Raw genomic sequence first — 24574 nt, 5'->3', positions numbered from 1 at the left:
GTCCTGAGATCCTCAAAAGGTTCTACAGCTGCAACATCGAGAGCATCCTGACCGGTTGCATCACTGCCTGGTACGGCAATTGCTCGGCCTCCGACCGCAAGGCACTTCAGAGGGTAGTGCGTACGGCCCAGTACATCACTGGGGCAAAGCTGCCTGCCATCCAGGACCTCTACACCAGGCGGTGTCAGAGGAAGGCCCTAAAAATTGTCAAACACCCCAGTCATAGACTGTTCTATCTACTACCGCATGGCAAGCGGTACCGGAGTGTCAAGTCTAGGACAAAAAAGCTTCTCAACAGTTTTTACCCCCAAACCATAAGACTCCTGAACAGGTAACCAAATGGTTACCCGGACTATTTGCTTTGTGACCCCTCCCCCAACCCCTTTTTTACGCTGCTGCTAATCTCTGTTTATCTTATATGCATAGTCACTTTAACTATACATTCATGTACATACTACCTCAATTGGCCCGACCAACCAGTGCTCCCGCACATTGGCTAACCGGGCTATCTGTATTGTGTCCCACCACCCGCCAACCCCTCTTTTTACGCTACTGCTACTCTCTTTTCATCATATATGCATAGTCACTTTAACCATACCTACATGTACATACTACCTCAATAAGCCTGACTAACCAGTGTCTGTATATAGCCTTGCTACTCTTATTTTCAATTGTTTTTTTACTGTTGTTTTATTTCTTTACTTACCTACACCACACACACACACACACACCTTTTTTCCTGTAGTAAGCATTTCACTGTAAGGTCTACACCTGTTGTATTTGGCGCACGTGACAAATAAACTTTGATTTGATTCATGTTGGGCGAGTTGGAAACGATGTATTTCTGAATCAAACGCGCCAAATAAATGGACATTTTGGGGATATAAAGAAGGAATTTATCGAACAAAACGACCATTCATTGTGTCAATCAGACATTTGGGATTGCAAAAAGAAGATATTCAAAGGTAAGGCATTTATTATATGGCTATTTCTGACTTATTTCTGACTTTTGTGTCGCACCTGCCTGGTTGGAAAATTATTTTCATGTGTTTGTATGCGGGGCGCTGTCCTCAGCTTTCGCCGTAAAGCCTTTTTGAAATCGGACACAGCGGCTGGATTAACAATAGGTTAAGCTTTATTTTGATGTATTACACATATATTTTCGTGAATGTTCAATATTGATTTTCCTGTAGTTTGAATTTGGCACGCTGCCATTTCACTGGATGTTGTCAAATCGATCCTGCTAAAGGGATTGGCGCGTGAAGGGAACCATAAGAGGTTAACCGGGGTAGGGGTAGCCAGGTGGAAAGCATGGCCAGCAGTAGAAAGATGCTTATTGAAATTATCGATTATTGTAGATTTATCGGCGGTGACAGTATTTCCTAGCCTCAGAGCAGTGGGCAGCTGGGAGGAGGTGTTCTTATTCTCCATGGACTTTACAGTGTCCCAGAATTTTTTGGAGTTTGTGCTACAGGATACAAATTTCTTTTTGAAAAAGCTAGCCTTTGCTTTCCTGACTGCCTGTGTATATTGGTTCCTAACTTCCCTGAAAAGTTTCATATCGCGGGGACTATTCAGTGCTAATGCAGTACGCCACCTGACGTTTTTGGGCTGGTCAAGGGCAGTCAGGTCTGGAGTGAACCAGGGGCTATATCTGTTCCTAGTTCAAAAAATGTTTAATGGGTCATGCTTATTTAAGATGGTGAGGAAAGCACTTTTAAAGAATAACCAGGTATCCTCTACTGACGGAATGAGGTCAATATCCTACCAGGATATCCGGGCCAGGTCGATTAGAAAGGTCTGCTTGCTGAAGTGTTTTAGGGAGCATTTGACAGTGATGAGGGGTGGTCGTTTGACCGCGGACCCATTACGGACGCAGGCAATGAGGCAGTGATTGCTGAGATCCTGGTTGAAGACGGCAGAGGTGTATTTAGAAGGCAAGTTGGCCATGATGATATCTATGAGGGTGTCCGTGTTTACAGATTTAGGGTTGTACCTGGAAGGTTCATTGATAATTTGTGTGAGATTGAGGGCATCTAGCTTAGATTGTAGGACGGCCCGGGTGTTAAGCATATCCCAGTTTAGGTTACCTAACAGTACAAACTCTGAAGATAAATTGGGGGCAATTAATTCACATATGGTGTCCAGGGCATAGCTGGGGGCTGAGGGGGGGTCTATAACAAGCGGCAACAGTGAGAGACTTATTTCTGAAAAGGTGGATTTTTAAAAGTAGAAGCTCAAACTGTTTGGGTACAGACCTGGATAGCATGACCGAACTCTACAGACCATCTCTGCGGTAGATTGCAACTCCACCCCCTTTGGCAGTTCCATCTTGGCGGAAAATGTTGTAGTTGGGGATGGAAATGTTGGAATTTTTGGTGGCCTTCCTAAGCCAGGATTCAGACACGGCTAGGACATTGGGGTTGGTGGAGTGTGCTAAAGCAGTGAATAAAACACACTTAGGGAGGAGGCTTCTGATGTTAACATGCATGAAACCCAGGCTTTTACGGTTACAGAAGTCAACAAATGATAGTGCCTGGGGAATAGGAGTGGAATTGGGGACTACAGGGTCTGGGTTAACCTCTACATCACCAGAGGAACTTAGGAGGAGTAGGATAAGGGTACGGCTAAAGGCTATAAGAACTGGTCGTCTAGTGCGTTGAGGACAGAGAATAAAAGGAGCAGATTTCTGGGCGTGGTAGAATAGATTCAGGGCATGTACAGACAATGGTGGTAGGATGTGAGTACAGTGGAGGTAATCCTAGGCGTTGAGTGATGATGAGAAAGGCTTCGTCTCTGGAGGCACCATTTAAGCCAGGTGAGGTCGCCGCATGTGTGTGGGGTGGGACAAAAGAGCTATCTAAGGCAAGGTGAGTGGGACTGAGGGCTCTACAGTGAAATAAAACAATAAGAACTAGCCAAGACAGCCTTAGTCAAGGCATATGCCAGGTCACAGTTGCAAATGAGAACTTGCTCTCAACTAGCCAACCCGGTTAAATAAAGGTGAAATAAATAAAAATATTGACAGTAGAGAGAGGCATAAAGCAATCACAGGTGTTGATCAGGAGACCTAAGACAACAACGGGTAAATGGCGATGAATGGGCAGAGCGGGTCAGTTAGGTACATACAGGACCTGAGTTTGAGGCTGGGGCCGACAGGTAAATAAAATTAGGGGCATCAGCTGTGTAGCCGAGTGATCAGTTGGTAGAGCATGGTGTTTGCAACGCCAGCATGGTGTGTGCAACGCCAGGGTTGTGGGTTCGATCCCCACGGGGGGCCAGTACAAATTATTATTTTTTTAAATGCATGAAATGAAATGTATGCATTCACTACTTTAAGTCGCTCTGGATAAGAGCGTCTGCTAAATGACTAAAATGTAAATGTAAATTATCATAGGGTCAAAAGAGCAGCAATAGGTGAGTCACGGTGGCTTTCGGTAGTCACTGCTATGCTAGGCGAGCAGGGGACACAGCGTTCAGAAAAGCTAGCGGGCCAGGGCTAGTAGCCATAATACCAACGTGGCTTTCTCACCTTCCCATGCTTCTTATCTGTCTCAGTGAGCTCATTAGTGTGCACCTGAGTCATAATCAAAAACCCACAGTCTGCTTCATCATGGATCTATTCCTTTTCTATGGCCCAGTTCTAATCCCGTCTCCTCACCAGGCCCACCATGATCCCCCACTCAGAGATACTGTATATCAAAGGCCTGGATGGGTAAAAGCAATAAATAGCTAACTCCACCTCACTCTGCCAGAGTGCTAAGGGGAACTATTAGCATATTGCTGACGTCTATCCTATTTATCCTATCATATTGGATCTTCAATAGGGAAGTGAGAAGCGCCTTGGGGGAAACATTTCACTCCACTTTAAGGCCCAGAAGGGTAGCAGTTGAGTCTAGAGCCAAAAGAGGGATTTCACCTTAGTCTCTGGATAAATCTTATTTCCCAGCATGCCCCATGGTGTTGATGAGTTTGGAGCTCCTGCAGAGAGGACAGCGGGGTCAGCAAATCACCCTCCCAGTCAGTCGGCAGTGGAACAGTGGATCTCCACTGGTGGGCAGTGCATTAAACCACCTTCAACCAGGCGACCTTGTTAACAAGTTGATGGATCTCTTCCTATTCACTCCACTAGCGGAGGCCCACTGGGGGGCCAATGCTAGGAGATAAAGATTTCCAGGAGGACCATAGATAGCTAGTATCAGGGCAGTCTACTTCCCATAGGAATGCATTGCAGATTCCTTTCGTATTCCTTGATCTTCTTGTTGGTCTAATTATCCGTAGAGATGTCTTGTTGTTAAGAAGTACAGGTGGGTTGTGATGGATTGTATGGGAGATGGATTGTAGAGGAACAATAGTTTTTAGTTGCATGCTGACAAGGTTAGACACAGCTCCTCATGTGTTTCAGATGTTTGTCCGTTTGTTTGTTTGTCAGAAGCTTAGTTGAACTTGATGAGATTTTCATTATAGCTGTCTCCTAATAGCATTTGAATGGCTGGGTGAAAAAAGGGTCTCTTTCTTGCTCTGACAGTTGGTTGTCTGTCTGTGTGTTGCAGAAATTGACTTGGAAGACAAAGGACGTGGATAAATGCACAGTGAGGGGGAAGAACAGCGTGAGTATCTCTCTCCCTTTCTTTCTCTCTGTTTCTTGCTTTCCCACTGTCTGGTCTGCGATGTGGGAGGGTAGCACTAACAATAGCATAGATTGCTTATCAAAATCAGCACCACAGGTATCTGTACTTCCAGAACCAGTCTCTGGCACAAGCAGCGTCAGCCTCCCAGAGCTCTAGTGAAACCATAGAGATCAGCACAGGGATTATGGTAATGACAAGAATAGGAACAGAAGTATGACTGAGAGGGAGGTTGTGTGTATGTGTGTGTGCGTGTGTGCGCCCTTAGCAAAATGCCATTCAGTGCATAATAAGCTGTGCAATGACACTGCAGGTGGGGTGATAACACCAGCAGCCAGTAGTCACATTGCCGTCCCCTGAAACCCAGCTCTTTCCCTTTGACAGGATGAATGCTACAACTACATCAAAGTTCTGGTTCCACGCAACGATGAGACGCTATTTGCCTGCGGGACCAACGCCTTTAACCCCACCTGCCGCAACTACAAGGTAGGACACTACACCTCAGTAACCTTTCTATCTAAAGCCCCCAGCTCCATACCAAGCACTGTTCTGAAACATAACAGCTGGGGTAAATAAACTTAGTTAAAAAAAATGTTCGCATGGGGAGGTTTAGTGGCTAAGGGCGTTGCAGTCAGAGCATATGCCTACAGGTGTTGACATCCTGACTTTCTAACTTTTTGTGAGAAAAAAGTGTCCCCTCTTTATCTACAGTATAAAATCATCAAGTCGACATTGTCGTGCACAGATAGGCCCCTATAGCGCTCCAGATTGCAGAACCACTTCAAAGGAGTGCTGCTATCCTGGATGTTGATGGAGAAACATGTTGACTCAACCCGAGGTTGGCAACGGTCTGTTGACTGAACACAGATCCAGGATGATAATAACAGTCTTTATTCACACATCTGAGGAATAAACTGCAACCGCAGATGATTTGAGATCCTGTCATCCACTGAGGGACAGAGTGGGTGGGGGGGAGAGAGTGGGGGGAGAGAGAGAGAGAAAACATGCCTGAAAACTAGAGTCAGAATCCCAGGGGAGCCACTACTTTAGTTCCATAAAGGAACTCACGCCACCTACTCTCTATGGCTATCTGACTGCTCAAATGATTAACAACCCAAAGTGTGCCAGAGAGAGATGTCGGCTAAATGGAAACATACAATAGGAAAATAGCGATACGTTAATCGTGACAACGGTGCATAGATAGACTCATACTCCTCAGGATGTCTACCAATACAAAAGAAGTCTGGTTGAGCTGAGATGACATCACGGTTCTGGGCAATGATTCACAGTGTGTTTTTTGGAAGAGGGGATGTAACGTCTACAGTGTGAGAAGTCCAATGGGGAGCTGGCTAAATCCATACAGACCACTGCAGAGGCTTTACCTTTTCCGCCATAGACTCCCAATGGAAGACGTTGATTTACACTTTATCCAGAACGAATTCCTCTCCCTGTCCCGCTCCCTCCCGGCTCGGGAAAAACCGGGAGCGATGACTACCCGGAGAACTGGGAATAGTGTGCTGAAGTGTAAATCATATCATGCAATCTGTCTGCAACATTCCTTGGAAAGACTGAGGAGGGCAGTGGGGTCAGGAGAGGGTGTGTTAGGGTGAAGGGGATTGGATTGTGGGTGTGGACGGGTGGAAGATGTTTTATTTTGCACAGAGTGCATTTTCCATGTAAATTGATCACCACAAAACACTGCCCAATGAGCCAGCTGGATCAAAGACAGGGGTTGTATGACCAGATGGTAGCTAGACCAGGAAGTGAAAACCTGTATCCTCTAGTCTAAATCACACTGTACTGTAGTACTGAAGCCCCAGAACCATGGTTTAGCAGACAGATCAGAGATGTAACTGCCACAGTAACATTGGTGGATTTCTCACTTAGAGAGTGTACCCACAGGGAACACTGAGCAGTGACACAGCATTAAATATAAACACACATGTTGACAGCTGTCACTGTGTGTTTGTGAAGGTAGCTGTTTGCTGGAGTGTGCTGGAGCTGCCGAGAATGACCTCTCCTCCGGGTCGCATTCTGCCCCCCCTCCCCCCCACCACAGCGGGATTCACACACATTGTCTGAGCCGAGGTTTACGACCTTGTTAACTGTGGGGCAGGAATAGCTGCTGAAGATCTGTGGTTAGGAGATACTGTCTCCTCACAGTGCCACCAGAGTAGCAGCCATAGCACAGGCTGACAGGAGTGTTACTCCTGACCTTTTGACTTCACTGTTGTTACAATGCAGTGTAAAACATACTAAATAAAAGGTATCTTTATGACAGGTGTTCCTATTTATTCATCAGGATTGACTAGAGGCACATTCTGTCCATGACTTTAAGGAGTCGACTTTATAACTTGGCAGTTAGCAGTAAAGCTAACCTGATATAAAACAGAACAATACTCAAGTTTGGACTGAAATCGATTTTTCAGTAAGGGGAAAACAGTAAACTTAACAACTGCAAACACTGACCTAGTTATTTTAGTTGAGGTTTTTCAATATAAGCTCCTTGGAGTTATTTTGTTTTAGTTACACTCCTATTAATAGCTTTATGAAATACCCTCTTCTCTTTCTTCCCTCTCAGATGTCTACACTGGAACAGGATGGTGAGGAGGTGGTGGGTCAGGCCCGCTGTCCCTTTGAGTCTCGCCAATCCAACGTCGGCCTCTTCGCTGGTGAGTTGCTCTGGACAGAGACAGAGAGACATGTCAGCTGGGGGCAGCAACTTGATCACTAAACCTGCCCTCAATCTTGCCAATTTGCCAGTGACATTTAGACATAGTTCACACAGTGTTATTGAGAGCAGCACAGCCCCTACATCAAGTGTAGCCATGAAATAAAAATACACATTGGGAGGCATGGGTTTCTAGTCTTCATTGCAATTGTGTTCATTTGAAAAAAGCAAACCTTTCTTAAATTAGTAATTTTGTTCCTCTCAGGTGGGGATTTCTACTCGGCCACCATGACAGACTTCCTGGCGAGTGATGCAGTAATTTACCGTAGTCTGGGAGAGAGCAGCCCGGTGCTTCGTACCGTGAAGTACGACTCCAAATGGCTACGAGGTGAGCCCCTGGCCTTGGCCTTAGGTCTTAATTTGAACCAACTTGTGAATTTACCTTTAGAATCTTCCTCAAAATCTTCCTCAAATATCATTATCTATTTGTATGCAGTACATTACATATTAGAGCAGTATTTCATTCTAAATCAAAGTGTGGTACCCACATGAGTGATGCTTTCTACCGAAACACTGACTGCCTAATGCTTAACTGTTGTGAATACCAAGTAGTACAGTCAGTGTTACTGTTTCATATTTCTCCCTTTGTCTCCTCAGAGCCTCATTTCCTCCATGCCATTGAGTATGGGAACTACGTGTACTTCTTCTTCAGTGAGATTGCTGTGGAGTACACCACACTTGGCAAGGTAAGAGAGTTGTAGTTCAATACTACAGAAGGGGGTGGTAGGTAGCCCAGCGGCTAATGACCTGTAGCCGAAAGGTGGCCGATTCGATTCCCAGGACGGGCGCTGGAAAAAAGGGTAGAATTGATCTGGCAACTAGAGGGCTGCTGGGTTCTCATCCTCAAGACATTCCCCTACCGTTGGGCCCTTGAGCAAGACCCTTTACCCCCTAGATTCGATTTCTGCAGCCCCATGAAAATCTAATTAGCATTTTTTTTTTTTTTAATCCCCATCAAAATCACATAGTTTACACACTAATATGACCACTCTGTGGAAAGGTGAGTTTCTCACAAATACGTACATGTCCGTTGTTTTGCTCCAGGACGCCGACAAGCCTCAAGACTCATCTGAAGATCACCCTGTACCAGTAAAAAATAATCTACACACAATACGCCATAATGACGAAGCAAAAACAGTTTTTTTAAATATTTTTGATCATGTATAAAAAATACAATAAAAATGAAATACCTTATTTACATAAATATTCAGACCCTTTACTCAGTACTTTGTTGAAGCACCTTAGCAGTGATTACAGCCTTGACTCTTCTTGGGTATGACGCTACAAGCTTGGCACACCTGTATTTGGGGGGTTTCTCCCATTCTTCTCTGCAGATTCTCTCAAACTCTGTCAGGTTGGATAGGGAGCATTGCTGCACAGCTATTTTCAGGTCTCTCCAGAGATGTACTTTGCTCCGTTCATCTTTCTCTCGATCCTGACTAGTCTCCCAGTCCCTGCCGCTGAAAAACATCTCCACACCATGATGCTGCCTCCACCATGCTTCACCGTAGGGATGGTATTGGCCAGGTGATGAGCGGTGCCAGGTTTCCTCCAGACGTGACGCTTGGCATTCAGGCCAAGGAGTTCAATCTTGGTTTCATCAGACCAGAGAATCGGTCTGATGGGATATCATGTGCCTTTTCCTAAGGAGTGGCTTCTGTCTGGCCACTCTACCAGAAAGGCCTGATTGATGGAGTGCTACAGAGATCTCTACAGAGGAACTCTGGAGCTCTGTCAGAGTGACCATCGGGTTCTTGGTCACCTCCCTGACCAAGGCCCTTCTCCCCGATTGCTCACTGTCTTCTTGACCTTCAATACTGCAGAAAGGTTTTGGTACCCGTCACCAGATCTGTGCCTAGACACAATCCTGTCTCGGCGCTCTACGGACAATTCCTTCGACCTCATGGCTTGGTTTTTGCCCTGACATCCACTGTCAACTGTGGACCTTATATAGACAGGCGTTTGCCTTTCCAAGTCATGTCCAATCAATTTTATTTTGAGGAACAATGTCCAGTAACACTGTAGAACCCTGGGAGAACCTCTGCTGTCTGGGGGGGGGGGGGTTAAGAAGACAAAACTTCTGTTGTTCACTGTAACATATGGACAATAATGATGTATTGAATAGGCTGCAATGTAATGTCATGTGAAACAGTGTAATGTCCTGTCACTATGTTCTGTTACTGAATGAACACAAAAGGAATGAAAATTTGTTGGAAAATCCTATAAAATCTAACCTTTCTCCATTCTGTCTTTCCCCCTCAGGTTGTGTTTTCCAGAGTGGCTCGTGTATGTAAGAACGACAACGGAGGTTCTCCCAGAGTTCTAGAGCGTTACTGGACGTCGTTCCTCAAAACGCGGCTCAACTGCTCGGTGCCGGGCGATTCCTTCTTCTACTTTGACGTTCTGCAGTCGCTGACCAACGTGCTGCAGATCAATCACAGACCAGCCGTGCTGGGGGTCTTCACTACACAGGCCAACAGGTCAGTCACAGTACCAAGCGGCAACATTACAGACGGCCATACAGATATACAGTACATACTCATACAATGAGTATAATGAGGTTTTACTGTACCACCTCTTCTAGAAAATATAAAGAAAAAAATTATGTTCACATTTGCAATATCATACCCCTTGATATTGTATATTTTTAAAAGCCTATTTTATAAGATTGTTGTTTAATGTCCTATACAACCCTGGGCAGCAGTCTTGAATGCTTTTATAGCTATACAATCCATTATAACCTGGGTTAATATGGGCCTTTCCCATGACCGTCTCTGTTGTTTTCCTCATCAGTATCACAGGCTCGGCAGTATGTGCATTCTACATGGACGACATTGAGAAGGCCTTCAATGGGAAGTTCAAGGAGCAGAGGAACAGTGAGTCAACCTGGACGCCCGTGCTTGAGGAGCAGGTACCCAAACCCAGGTAAGACCAACACATATGAGTGGGAACTTTGACAGCCTCAGTCCAGACATATTTACTTTATTCCAGTGTAAAGACTGTCAACAAAAGTTTGCATCTACAATATCATATTCCCTCAGCGTGAATGCTTAGTAAATCTAGCCCACTGACTTTGAAACTCCACTGACTAGCTTCTTCTCCTCCTCTCTGTCTCACAGACCAGGCTGCTGTGCCGGCGATGGCTCTGCCGCTGCCTACAAGTCGTCCACGACCTTCCCCGACGACACCCTGACCTTCATCAAGAACCACCCCCTGATGGATGAGGCGGTTCCCTCCGTCAACCACCGGCCCTACTTCACACGCACAACCAGCAGGTAGCTACAGCAGCAGGGTGGATGGAGGGATGAAAAGATAAAAGGGAAAATTGATGGGTAGAAAACTATTTAATCGATCTCCTTGGTGAAATAGATAACAGTTGGTGCCTTGTATCAACATGAAAAGCCCTTTAAATATAAAAGTTAGACGCAGTCAGGATGGGGTCTTCCAAAACACCACATCAAAGATCGACACAAGCAGGATAGGGCCTCCCCAAATTATAGATCCAACCAGAAGGGGGTCTGTGAAAAGCTGAAAAGCGCATCAATTAAAGACAACATCCGGATGTGGTCTACCAGACTAACACAGGAAATAGCTCCAGTGGCTCATTAGAAGCCCAGCCATGTAGCAGTGCTGAATGTAGAGTGGGTGTCAGAGGGCTGTCAGACAGCCCCCTAGCTCGATCCCCTGCCGTGACTTACATGGTGAAGCCGAGCCAGTCTGACAGACAACCAGGCGTCTTCACACAGCGGAGGGAGGGCACGCTGTCTGTCTCACATCTGCCTCCAAACGTCACATCTGCTTCAGAACTCTCCCAAGACGAGTTGAACAACGGAACTTCAACGATGAATGCGTCACTTTGTTGAGTCATTTAGCTAGCGTAGTGCTAGTCAGTGGGATGTTCTGAGTAAACATGTCGTCAACTTGTGTGGGACTGAAGGAAAGTTGAGAGCAGCTGTACAATGGTTTTACCTACAATAGTGTCCTGCATAATCTTACACAGTGGTGTGACGTTGCAGTCCGTGGACACACTCTGACAGTAATTCACATCTTTAATTGCAGATGCTTAGTCTCTTCGGAGGTATCGTCATGTTAACCCCGAACCACAACCCTGTTGTTGTGTCCACCCAGGTTCAAGTTGACCCAGCTAGCAGTGGATACGTCAGCTGGGCCCTATAAGAACCACACGGTGCTGTTCCTGGGGAGCGAGGACGGCAGGGTACTAAAGATCCTGGCCAGCACCCATCTCAACGCCTCCTTCAGCACACAGCTACTGGAGGACATCGATGTCTACAACCCCACCAAGTCAGCCTCCCTTTCTCCATTCTCTTTCAGATATATGATACAAACTATTTGTTTTATAATACAGTGCACTCCTCTCATAACATTCACTTTTATTGGTTCAGCAACAAACAAAAGTCCCTCGTTTTTTGACCACTGTAAGAGGATGGTTATTGTATGTGATGCTTTCAAGCCGACTCCGCTGTAATAAGACGGAGATATGTGTTGTGGAGCTGTTAGTATGTGTCCTGAACAGCTTTTCAACTCCTCTCTCATTTGCATAGTCTCCCAGGATGTTGTTGTTGTCACCATCCATCAGCATAAATTTCGGAAATAATGAGTCGTGTTTGTTGTTTCCTCTTTCCTAGATGTAACGTCCGCGGAGAGGACAGACGGGTTCTGGGATTGGAGCTGGACAGGGAACATCACGCTCTGTTCGTGGCCTTCTCCAGCTGTGTGGTCCGAGTACCTCTGAGCCGCTGCAACGACTACGGCTCCTGCAAGGAGTGAGTGATACCCGGTCTATTATATAGAGCTAGTACTGCACTGTTAACAGTTGCCAAGTGTGTGTTAATACAATGCAATGGAATTCTGTTTTTCATGTGTTTGCCGCTATAGAGGCTTCCTTCCCCCAGTGCTACTATGGTGATGTGAAGTTACACATGTGCGACTTACAATCAATCAGCAGCAGGGTGGTATCATTTATGCCAAATTGTAAATATGCTGTATGCAACAGACCTATATTCAAAATATGAATAACCAAGAGTTTAGAAGCTGACGTTGTTATGAGGGCAGTGAAAAGGGCTTCCTTGCAGTCAGAGCGACTGCTGGAGCTGATTTGTTTAGTCAGGGTTGTTTTTGTCCGAGCTAGTGTACTCGACAATCTTGTGTCCTATTTTGGGGTTGTGGCGGAATGTTTCCCCCCGCCTCTACCCAACCTCCCAAGAAAAATTTGAACAGGGATGCGTATCCCCCATAGCATGCTAAACCCTCATTGCGAGCCTTAGAGAAGTGCTCAACAGCATTTACGCACAAATTGGAACCAGCTGATTGGCGGCAGGCCAACCCACGGCCAGGGTTTCAACGCGACAAGGAGAAGGATAGGGCCTGCTCACTTTAGAGGGCTTAAAGCCCCTCCATCGCTGGATCCCTCTGAAACAGCCCAGTGCACATCAACCAGGGATTAGGGGCCCCTTAAGCCCCATCATGCTTTGCAGGGGTCAGGTTTCAGGCCCATATCCTCCTCTCCACACTCTCCATCTGTCTGCCTCCAAATTAGGTTTGTTTGGTTTGGTCCATCTCTCCACCTTACTGTAGCCTCTATCTTGCACAAAGCAAAACCGTTTTTCTATCTCTCGCTCTCGCTGCTGTTTCTATTAGGGTTCAGAAATGGATATGATTCAGACAGCAGAAACACATTGAATGAAATATATAAAGAAAAGAGATTTAGTGAAAAAGATGGCAAAGAGAGATATCAAAAGTTGTGTGACATTCTCAACCCTCTGACCCACACAATGTTCATAACATTTTTATTTCCCCCCTTTTTAGTTATTGTAGCACTAAAGTTACAAAAAGTTGTCACATTTGCATCTGTTTTGCATCACAGTGCTGGATTAATGAGAACCCCCAGAATAGGTCAGCTGTAACCCCACAGACCAGGGGTGATATTCTCAGTAAAGAACAGAAATCAGCAAAACTGACAAGCCACATGTAGGGAGGAGACATCATGAATTTACACCACAGAGAGAGGAGAGACTAGACATGGTGGACCTTTCTTCCAGACAGACAGTTTCTAATGAGTGGTTCCATACAGAGCTATGGATATATACACAGCTCTAGTGATCCATAGGTGAGAGGAACACCTGTGTCTTCATCATGTCCTGACAGGCACAGAGAAAAGGAGCCAGCAGGAATGCTTCAAGTCTCCCCTACAGAGAGGGGTCATTACCTTTTAACTCTGACATGTTGTCTATGCTGGTCTGGTGGGGACCCCTCCACCCTCCCACTCTACACGGCCCTCTGAATTGTAAACCATGTTGAGCATGACTGACCTAACTCTCAGTCCTCCTCTCTGGCTCCATACATCTCTTCTACATACTGGCCTGTTAGTTGGGCTGTGTCACTGAGTCCCTGTCCAAGACTGCCTCAGGCTACCAGACACCCAGGGGGCTTTCACCAAACACTGCTGTCTGCAGCCTCACAGACCGACAGACAGTCACACTACATTGACCATCTCTCATATTCATCTCTGCCTCTTTCTGAGCTCCTAGATAGGAGAGTTACAAGCTAGGTTCACCCGGCAGTTGAAAAAAATGAAATGGCAGGTTTTTTCTGTGAGGTAAAATGACACCCTGGCCTGATCTGTTTTATTTCGTCTGGTGTGACTGTGGCCTGTAATGTTAATGAGACACTCCAGAATATGGGGGTGTTGATAGGTGAATAGATATCACATGTCACTTCAGGTCATGCCTTACCAAAGAGTCTTCATTAAAATATGTATTTGGTCTCTATTACTTTTTGATAGTGTTCACACACCGAACTCTGATTGTCTGTCTGTCTCGCAGGAGCTGTCTGTCCTCGAGGGACCCTTACTGCGTGTGGCAGAGGACGGGGAGCTGTGCTACGGTGGTGCCCGGATTCAGGTAAGTCACAGACGCTGCATAAGCACCACCCCACCACGCAGCCAATCATAAGAGATTAGGTTTAGAGGCCAAGTACCAAACCCATCCCTAGCCCCTACTCTTTGGTCCTGGTTTTGTTGAGTACTATTTGTCAAATATTACTGTTGAGTCTTCGATCAGAAAAATAACATTTTACTGACAATTTATCAACATCAAATGGCCATATCACCTTGAATGAAACATACAGTAAATGAATGAAGTAGCAGTAGCTTCATAGTACTCTGCATACCACTTTCTTGTATGCTTTCAATAATCGATACCTAATCTGGAGTTTGACTTGCCCAAATTGTCAACGTGATGAATACGGCCTCTAAATTACAGTCAAAACATTGGTCTGTCGGCTCCATTTCACATATAGGACGAGCATCCATCTTGTTTATTTCTAAGTGGCGGACATACATCACGTCTGCAATCACTCGGAAATGAAACCCCAAATACCCGCTTGGAGGGGTCGTGCGTCACTCTGGGGTGGGACTGAAAGGCATCGATCAAAATGACCTCAATGTAATTTACTGATCCATTCTGATGAACTGGAAGGAAGCCATTTGACACTTAGAGCTATCGATTGGCTCAGCGTCAGCGCCAAGCAGGGTGTGTGTGTGCAAACAAAAAGCCAATCAATTCCTCTGTCTGAGACTCCCTCCTGACCCACTGTCTTTCTCTTTCTGCACTGTAGCATGGAATCGAAAGTAATGCTCAGCTGGGTGGATTTCAATCATGTTGTGTGTACCTCACTTTCTTTCCGAACAGAGGGAGTGAGGGAGGGAAGGAGAGAGGTAGAGGAGGAGAGGCAGTAGAATACACTTTCACCTCCTATGTTACCTCCTGACACTCAGGGACTGGGCTGTCACTGTTCCTCTGATTTTCAGTGTGGCTTTAAATCACCTGCTGTTGGTATTCACCTCTGCAAACATGGGCTGTAAACTTAGTGTGGATGGGTGGACAGGCATCACAGTAAAGGCAGCTGTCACTATCCTAATAGTCATATGGACTGCTTCAAATTGATTATTCTGCTGGGGATTGACTTATTGCATATCCTGTGATTGGCCACCCATGGATTTTATTTGCCATAGCTTCACAGCCAGAGGTTAATGGAAGATTCCAAAAGTGTGTATGTGTGTGTGCGGCGGTGTGTACGTGCTGGGCAGGTAATCAGAATTGGACTGAGGCTTGATTTATCACGTTTTTAACCAGCGGGACAGTGCCATGCAGCAAGCCAATGGAGTGGAACCGAAGAGATTGGCAAATATTATACATGCAGTCAGTAGAGCTATTACGCTGTGCCTGCTCTGTCCACGTCAGAGAGAGAGTTGATATGGTGTGAAATAGTCAGAACCCGAGAATGGCCATGCCTCCACAACAGATGCAACAGCTCATAAAGGCTGTAATGGGGCTGGACCGGAGAGCAACAGGGGACATATCCCCCCCTTCTCTCTCCTCCCTTACTCTCTCGCTCCAGAGGTGGCATAAATTCTGCCGGCTGCTTGGGGGGGGGGGGGGGGGGGGGGGGGGGGTTGAGCCAGAGGTGAACCGTTTCCATGGTTTCCTGTCTCTCTCCCATCACTGTCAACGCCTGGGGACATGGCGTGCCAAAGAGGCCAGTCTAGGTCTCTCTCCATGGCTCTTTCTCTCACACTCTCAGAAGAAAGAAATACATGAATAGAACAGACAGAAAGGGAATGGAGGCATACGGTAATACTGGTTACTAGTTGTGGTCCACACACACGGACACACAATCACGCAAAATCTCCCAGGCCGACCTATTCACTCACAAACAAACCCACTCTGCTGTGGTAATACAACTAATGCTATCGGCTGTCAGTGGGCCAACTGCTGAGCATAGAAAGATAAGTGAAGTTATTATTTCTCTGAGTTTATTATTCCTCCCCTCTGAATTCCATGTTTTACTTTTTCACTCTTGATTTGCTCACTGGGTCTGTATTCACTCATCTAGGCCTGCTTTTCATTTATGTAATTTGTTTTTGGCCGCGCCTGGAAAGTCTGTGTGTGTGTGTTTGCATATGTGTGAATGTTCATGAGTATTTATATCTGTTATTTTCTTTGATTGCCTGCTCAGTCGATACTGCGTTGTAGAAGATTCAGTGCCATTGATGTTATGTTCTGCTTGACTAAGGGGCCACTCACTCCACTGTGCATCAACGCAATCACATTACTCACCAGGGGGAATGCATGATTTCTGAATGTGTACAAGCCTTTGATTCATAGAAGAAGGATGTCCAAGAAAGTGTCCAATGCACTGGAGCACAACCAAATGTAAATAAATACTAGAGGTACTAAATGTCTTACCAGAATGCAGTGTTTATTTTGCTGTATAAGAGAAAAAGTGGAGAACTAGAGAATCATCATGGATGCACTGTTAAGGTGGTGAAACATTATTCTAGCTAGATGATAGCGCCTCGACACATCCATTTGAATTTGGACTCAGGTGAATTAACAAAACAGTCAGCCTGACCTTGCAGAGACAAAACCAATTAAATGGTTTTCTTTTGCAGCACAATTTCTTTTAGTCTTTGTCATCAACAGAACCATTTTGTAAAGCTTGATAATGTACCTAATTAATGAAAGCGAAGGTTGTGTTTAAATGGTGAAAGAGGAATGACACATACACGCTGACAGGCCGTTTTGTCCTCTTCTGTTTGTTTTTCCTCAGGGGCGGATTTGAGCAGGATGTGGAGAACGGCTACCCTCACTACCCAGATAGCTGCCACGGTAAGGTGGACCAATCATCTGTTCTTAATGACTCTCCACTACTGGCACACAGAGCCATCATAAAAGCTCTTTCATAACAAGCGAAGCTTATCAAGTGCGTTTAATTGTCCAAAATGATACAGAAAAAGTGATTGCCATACTTGGGGAATGATATTACAATGAAATGAATCAGCAACTCAATACAAGTATAAGTAGCCTGTCATTTCCTACCTGAAGAGAGTACCCAGGTGGGAATTTTGCTCTCAATTTTCCCTTGCAGATGGTCACGTTAAACAAGCAGTCAATTATACATTTAACTAAAAACAGTTTGAGTATTTAACCACTACTCAGACTTACACAATGTACTGTTCTGTCAATATGTCTGTTGCTTTCCATTTTCTTCTCTAGACGTCCTGGCGACCACACGCAAGCAAAACACTCTTGCTGATTCTGCATATGGTCAGTTGACATTTCTTTATCCTCTATTTTTAAAGCTTGTCGAACTGTCTGAGGTTGTTAGCAAACAGGCTAACGCTAACAAAGCCTGGTAAGCAACATCTCTATTCCCCTTTTTTGAACTTGTTATGCAACATGAGTAGTTCAGGAATATTTGTTGCAGAGAACACCACCTCTCACACAAACAGCTATCTTTAACATTGGAGCTATTGTCCAAAGCTAGTCGTGGCAGCAGCACCAGCATGGTTGTTTAATAGGCTAGCAGCGCCAGTGGCCAAGCTGCCTACTTCCCTTTATCAAGGAGAATCATCATCCCTGTAACGCTCCATTACTCCCCACTGCCTGCCCATAGAGCAGGGTGTCTACAGAGCTCAGTGGCTGGCAGCAGGCGCTAAAGCACATTGCTAGCGCTCTCAGCTGAGATGTATTCTAACGTAGCATTAATAAACAATTACTGCAGAATTATCTTCAAATTATGATAATGACATCCATGGGCCATGACTTAATGATTGTTTTCTGTCAGAGAGCAGAATTGTTTACTGCTCTTATTGACGTAGCTCAATGGTTTTCGGTTAGCTGAGTTAGCCGGCTAGTTAGTTAACTAGTCAGGTAGGTAGTGATACAATTGGCAAACTCATTCAGGCTCACTCCTCTCAAACTTACTTATCAGTCTAATTCAATGGGAATCCACAGTTTTCCCCAAAAGTAGTTGCTGGTTAAAAAAAATATATACAGTTGAAGTCAGAAGTTTACATAGCCAAATACATTTAAACTCAGTTTCACAATTCCTGACATTTAATCCTAGTAAAAATTCCCTGTCTTAGGTCAGTTAGGATCACCACTTTATTTTAAGAATATGAAATGTCAGAATAATAGTAGAGTGATTTATTTCAGCTTTTATTTCTTTCATCACATTCCCAGTGGGTCAGAAGTTTACATACACTCAATTAGTATTTGGTAGCATTGCCTTTAAATTGTTTAACTTGGGTCAAATGTTTCAGGTAGCCTTCCACACGCTTCCCATTATAAGTTGGGTGAATTTTGTCCCATTCCTCCTGACAGAGCTGGTGTAATGGAGTCAGGTTTGTAGGCCTCCTTGCTCGCACACGCTTTTTCAGTTCTGCCCACAACTTTTCTATGGGATTGAGGTCAGGGCTTTGTGATGGCCACTCCAATATCTTGACTTTGTTGTCCTTAAGTCATTTTGCCACAACTTTGGAAGTATGCTTGGGATCAATGTCCATCTGGAAGACCCATTTACGACCAAGCTTTAACTTCCTGACTGATGTCTTGAGATGTTGCTTCAATATATCCACGTAATTTTCCTACCTCATGATGCCATCTATTTTGTGAAGTGCACCAGTCCCTCCTGCAGCAAAGCACCCCCACAACATGATGCTGTCACCCCCGTGCTTCACAGTTGGGATGGTGTTCTTCGGCTTGCAAGCCTCCCCCTTTTTCCTCCAAACATAACGATGGTCATTATGGCCAAGCAGTTCTATTGTTGTTTCATTAGACCAGAGGACATTTCTCCACAAAGTATGATCTTTGTTCCCATGTGCAGTTGCAAACCGTAGTCTGGCTTTTTTTATGGCGGTTTTCGAGCAGTGGCTTCTTCCTTGCTGAGCGACCTTTCAGGTTTTGTCGATATAGGACTCGTTTTACTGTGGATATAGATACTTTTGTACCAGTTTCCTCCAGCATCTTCACAAGGTCCTTTGCTGTTGTTCTGGGATTGATTTGAACTTTTCACACCAAAGTACGTTCATCAGAACGCGTCTCCTTCCTGAGCGGTATGACGGCTGCGTGGTCCCATGGGGTTTATACTTGCGTACTATTGTTTGTACAGATGAACGTGGTACCTTCAGGCATTTGGAAATTGCTCCCAAGGATAAACCAGATTTGTAGATGTCAACAATTTTCTGAGGTCTTAGCTGATTTCTTTAGATTTTCCCATGATGTCAAGCAAAAAGGCACTGAGTTTGAAGGTAGGCCTTGAAATACATCCACAGGTACACCTCCAATTGACTCAAATGATGTAAATTAGCGTATCAGAAGCTTCTAAAGCCATGATATCATTTTCTGGAATTTTCCAAGCTGTTTAAAGGCACAGTCAACTTAGTGTATGTAAACTTCTCACCCACTGGAATTGTGATACAGTGAATTATAAATGAAATAATCTGTCTGTAAACAATTGTTGGAAAAATTACTTGTCATGCACAAAGTAGATGTCCTAACTGACTTGCCAAAACTATAGTTTGTTGACAAGAAATGTGTGGAATGGTTGAAAAATGAGTTTTAATGACTCCAACCTAAGTGTATGTAGTAAACTTCCGACTTCAACTGTATATCCCTTTGTCACCTTACAAATTATCCATGGGTACTGATGGTGGCTGCTTATCCCTAGAAGTGATAAACACAGCATTGAGACCATCTTAGTGAGAGTTGCTGGCCATTATTATATCTCAACAATACCACCCATCCAGTGTCCAGTCCAGCCTTTCCATCTACTTCAGAACAGAAGCAATACTGTCTGCACTGCAGCTTAGCCTCAGACCTCCACATTCTCACAATGCCTTTGTTCTCCGTATCCTCTCTGCTGGAGGAAGTAGTGCCGCTCAGTGGGCAGTGGGACTAGCCCACTGGCTAATTCTGCCAGGCGATTACTCCATCCATGCCTCTGTACTCTGTTTGAAGTACTTCACACACTGTCATACTTCAGACACAGACTTGCAGAATGACAAAAACCTTTGAGTCCAAGCTGAAGATCAAGGTTTCCCCACAATAAAACACCCCATAATGCTGAACAATGCCATTCTCGCTGGTGTGCATTGGTTCCTAAGTGCTCTTTCTTACTATTCCACGGAATGGAACAATCCCGTCCCATAGAGAAAGCAGCGAGAGACAAACACCCAGCAGTGTGGACAATCAAACCATTCCCCATTGCATATTGTGCTTTTCTCCTTTTCTCTCTGCAAAGGAGAAAACAATGCACAGGCACACACACAATGTTGATAAATTGAAGTAATAATGCAGGCCTGGAGCTGTTGTCTGGCATGCCAAGGCTGAATTCCCCGGTGTGCAGTTTTAATTTGCCTGGCGCAGATGGTGCTCTGACAGGGCACCTTATTCAGAGTGAAAACTATCAACTGGCATCGAGAGCGGGCCTTTCGCTTTCAATCTGGGCTGGCACCCTCCAGTATGCTAACATTATGGCCGGCTTATTAGCGAAACATCCACGTCAATAGCGGCGTGCTGCACACAAGGCCTCAAGGACATCCACTGTCAGAGAATTAGGAAGACACTCATGATGGGTGTTGTGACGATGACAGTGCTTTCTTCTGCCAGATCTCTCACAGTACAGACCCGTATTGGATCCACAGACTCAGACACCACATAACCCCACAGTACCAGTATAGATGCTAATTGGATATGTTGCCATTGTCACATTTCCGTAAACATTGTCACATTTTCCATAGACCATTCCATATGTAGGTTAGACGGTAACTACCTGTAAAACAGTTTAGTGAAGCAGAGAACTGAAAGTTGCTGTAAATCATTACCTACCATTACCTCAGCTACTGGTATCTATTTCACCTCATCTGTCAAACTACTTAGCAAAGAAAATCGGCCGTGAAAGGTAACTGTATATCAAACTTTGTATGTGCTGGAAGAGTCATTCATGCACCAGCTGGTAGCGTCCACAACAACAGGGTTTTGCTGTGTAGAATGTGCTACAGTGCCGTGTCAAGAGATTTCTCACTGGTTCGGTAACAAAGGCAGCAGGTTTGGAAATCTTAAGGCCGGCACTGCAGCCAAATCATGACCATATTGCCCCTGAGTGTATTTCTCCAATGACTCGTAATTGCTGCAACGCCTGAATGTTTTATCTATTAAGGGCATTAAACAGTGGGGAAAAACGTTGGTTCTAATGCACTGAATCATGTTGCACCTATGGAGGAGTGCTTTACGTGTAATGTATAGGCTACCTACTTTATTTATTGCAATCAGGGATTCAGTTGAATTGTCTTCAAAGCACTCTATGTTAATGTCCTCATTGTCATCATCAGCTTAACAGTAATTATGACAGTAATCTTTTTTTCATGCTGGATTTATGTTTTTTTTCTCCAAGGCACTAAGAATCCTTCCCTTGTCATAAAACAACATTATATTTAGGTGTTTTTGTGTGCTGCATTTCCATTTCACTAACGGGTTACTTTGTTACCCCTCCCCCACCTGCACAACAACAGGGAAGACCACACCCACAACAACCGCCAGCACAACCAATCAGGTGGCCCCATTCCCAAAGGTGGCAGGTGACTCTGAAAGAGGTACAGGTCCAGATGGCGGTCCTCCAGTCCCAGTTGGGGACCAGGGGTCACCTGACTCGGAACCAATCAGTGTGGAGATGGAGGGTAAGGGGGTGGGGTGTCTGTGTCTGCTGAACTTTGACCTGCACTGGATTGCATTGTTGGGCCCTGAAGCTTCACTGCACACTGCTAACCAGGCTGAGCACTAACACTCTAATCTCTGTGTGTAGGACACTGAACGTTTAACCATATATCCACTCACTTAATGAAGCAACCATGAGTTAGAGAGGCTTAATCACTTAAATAGATACTGCATTGGCTCCAATTAACCCTTCAATTAACTCTTCAATCAATCTCCAAACAAAATGACTCCTGCTTGTCTCCTCATCTCTTAATTTGTCCGTATACTAGGGTAGATTACTCTCCGCTCTCCAGCGGGACACACTTTTAACAATCACACACGACCAAGCGCGTCTTCTCTTCTCACGCTGTCTAGAGCGCTGCTTCCTAAATGTCATTCCCAGATTACTCCCAATAGGAAACCAACCGGAGCTCCTAATATTCAGCAGGATGGGAAGGCTGTTCGTTGATGCTATTTCCTTTAGCCCAGGCTCTCCTTGCTGCGCTCCTCTGGCACCTTGTCAGGAGTCCATAAATCCTTGGTAGTGATGGGTTCCATTCAGACCAACAGAGTCTCCGGCTGCAATGATGAGCCACCCAGGCTCAAATGAGAAAAGCCTGTAACAAATAAATAACCAGCAGCTGGCGTGCGGACAAGGGGAAACCGTAATAGAAACTTGGGCAACGCAATCTATTTCAGCATGGGCTAGTGTCGCCTGGCTGCCGGTTCAATCAAAAGCACGGGGGACCCGGCTGATAAGGCGAGAGAGGAACTATTCTGGAAGTAACAGCGTGGCAGTTCCAGGAAGGCCTCTCTCTCTCTGATGCACCCACACACTGTGCTAGCTATAGGACACACACGTGTGTGTGTGTATGTGTGTGTATGTGTATGTGTGTGTTTATTTTTATATATATATATATATATATATATATATATATATATATATACTGATCAAAAAAATAAAGGGAACACTTAAACAACACAATGTAACTCCAAGTCAATCACACTTCTGTGAAATCAAACTGTCCACTTAGGAAGCAACACTGATTGACAATAAATTTCACATGCTGTTGTGCAAATGGAATTGACAACAGGTGGAAATTATAGGCAATTAGCAAGACACCCTCAACAAAGGAGTGGTTCTGCAGGTGGACCACAGACCACTTCTCAGTTCCTATGCTTCCTGGCTGATGTTTTGGTCACTTTTGAATGCTGGCGGTGCTTTCACTCTAGTGGTAGCATGAGACGGAGTCTACAACCCACACAAGTGGCTCAGCTCATCCAGGATGGCATATCAATGCGAGCTGTGGCAAGAAGGTTTGCTGTGTCTGTCAGCGTAGTGTCCAGAGCATGGAGGCGCTACCAGGAGACAGGCCAGTACATCAGGAGATGTGGAGGAGGCCGTAGGAGGGCAACAACCCAGCAGCAGGACCGCTACCTCTGCCTTTGTGCAAGGAGGAGCAGGAGGAGCACTGCCAGAGCCCTGCGAAATGAGCTCCAGCAGGCCACAAATGTGCATGTGTTTGCTCAAACGGTCAGAAACAGACTCCATGAGGGTGGTATGAGGGCCCGACGTCCACAGGTGGGGGTTGTGCTTACAGCCCAACACCGTGCAGGACGTTTGGCATTTGCCAGAGAACACCAAGATTGGCAAATTCGCCACTGGCGCCCTGTGCTCTTCACAGATGAAAGCACACTGAGCACATGTGACAGACGTGACAGAGTCTGGAGACGCCGTGGAGAACGTTCTGCTGCCTGCAACATCCTCCAGCATGACCGGTTTGGCGGTGGGTCAGTCATGGTGTGGGGTGGCATTTCTTTGGGGGGCCGCACAGCCCTCCATGTGCTCGCCAGAGGTAGCCTGACTGCCATTAGGTACCGAGATGAGATCCTCAGACCCCTTGAGAGACCATATGCTGGTGCGGTTGGCCCTGGGTTCCTCCTAATGCAAGACAATGCTAGACCTCATGTGGCTGGAGTGTGTCAGCAGTTCCTGCAAGAGGAAGGCATTGGTGCTATGGACTGGCCCACCCGTTCCCCAGACCTGAATCCAATTGAGCACATCTGGTACATCATGTCTCGCTCCATCCACCAACGCAACGTTGCACCACAGACTGTCCAGGAGTTGGAGGATGCTTTAGTCCAGGTCTGGGAGGAGATCCCTCAGGAGACCATCCGCCACCTCATCAGGAGCATGCCCAGGCGTTGTAGGGAGGTCATACAGGCACGTGGAGGCCACACACAGTACTGAGCCTCATTTTGACTTGTTTTAAGGACATTACATCAAAGTTGGATCAGCCTGTAGTGTGGTTTTCCACTTTAATTTTGAGTGTGACTCCAAATCCAGACCTCCATGGGTTGATAAATTGGATTTCCATTGATTTATTTTTGTGTGATTTTGTTGTCAGCACATTCAACTATGTAAAGAAAAAAGTATTTAATAAGATTATTTCATTCATTCAGATCTAGGATGTGTTATTTTAGTGTTCCCTTTATTTTTTTGAGCAGTGTGTGTATATATGTGTGTATAACTTCAGATGAGATGCAGTATACTGTAGGTAGAATAGGGGTCAAGAAACTCTGGTCCTGGAGGGCAGCCGTGGGTGCAGGCTTTTGTTCTAGCTCAGCACCAATGCATCTCATAATGTACTTCTGTAAAC

At 45.3% G+C, this 24574-nt stretch overlaps 1 protein-coding gene across 6 annotated transcripts in view; it reads left to right on the top strand.

Moving 5' to 3' along the window:
* LOC115176735 (semaphorin-6D) overlaps nt 1-24574 on the top strand; it is a 152038-nt gene that overhangs the window by 114518 nt on the left and 12946 nt on the right. For 5 of the 6 annotated variants that reach the window (XM_029736978.1, XM_029736972.1, XM_029736973.1 and 2 more), the window contains 14 exons: nt 4554-4610; nt 5013-5114; nt 7210-7300; nt 7565-7687; nt 7957-8045; nt 9622-9839; nt 10153-10284; nt 10479-10634; nt 11488-11661; nt 12006-12143; nt 14202-14279; nt 16990-17048; nt 17436-17486; nt 21734-21898. In XM_029736978.1, coding sequence (XP_029592838.1) covers nt 4554-4610; nt 5013-5114; nt 7210-7300; nt 7565-7687; nt 7957-8045; nt 9622-9839; nt 10153-10284; nt 10479-10634; nt 11488-11661; nt 12006-12143; nt 14202-14279; nt 16990-17048; nt 17436-17486; nt 21734-21898 — 1633 coding nt within the window. The remainder of the gene's footprint in view (nt 1-4553; nt 4611-5012; nt 5115-7209; nt 7301-7564; nt 7688-7956; nt 8046-9621; nt 9840-10152; nt 10285-10478; nt 10635-11487; nt 11662-12005; nt 12144-14201; nt 14280-16989; nt 17049-17435; nt 17487-21733; nt 21899-24574) is intronic. The other variant, XM_029736979.1, reaches the window with a different exon arrangement.

The sequence above is a fragment of the Salmo trutta genome, chromosome 37 (genome assembly GCF_901001165.1).
Source record: "Salmo trutta chromosome 37, fSalTru1.1, whole genome shotgun sequence".
Taxonomy (NCBI): Eukaryota; Metazoa; Chordata; class Actinopteri; order Salmoniformes; family Salmonidae; genus Salmo; species Salmo trutta.
This window is presented reverse-complemented; position numbering and strand designations above follow the sequence as displayed.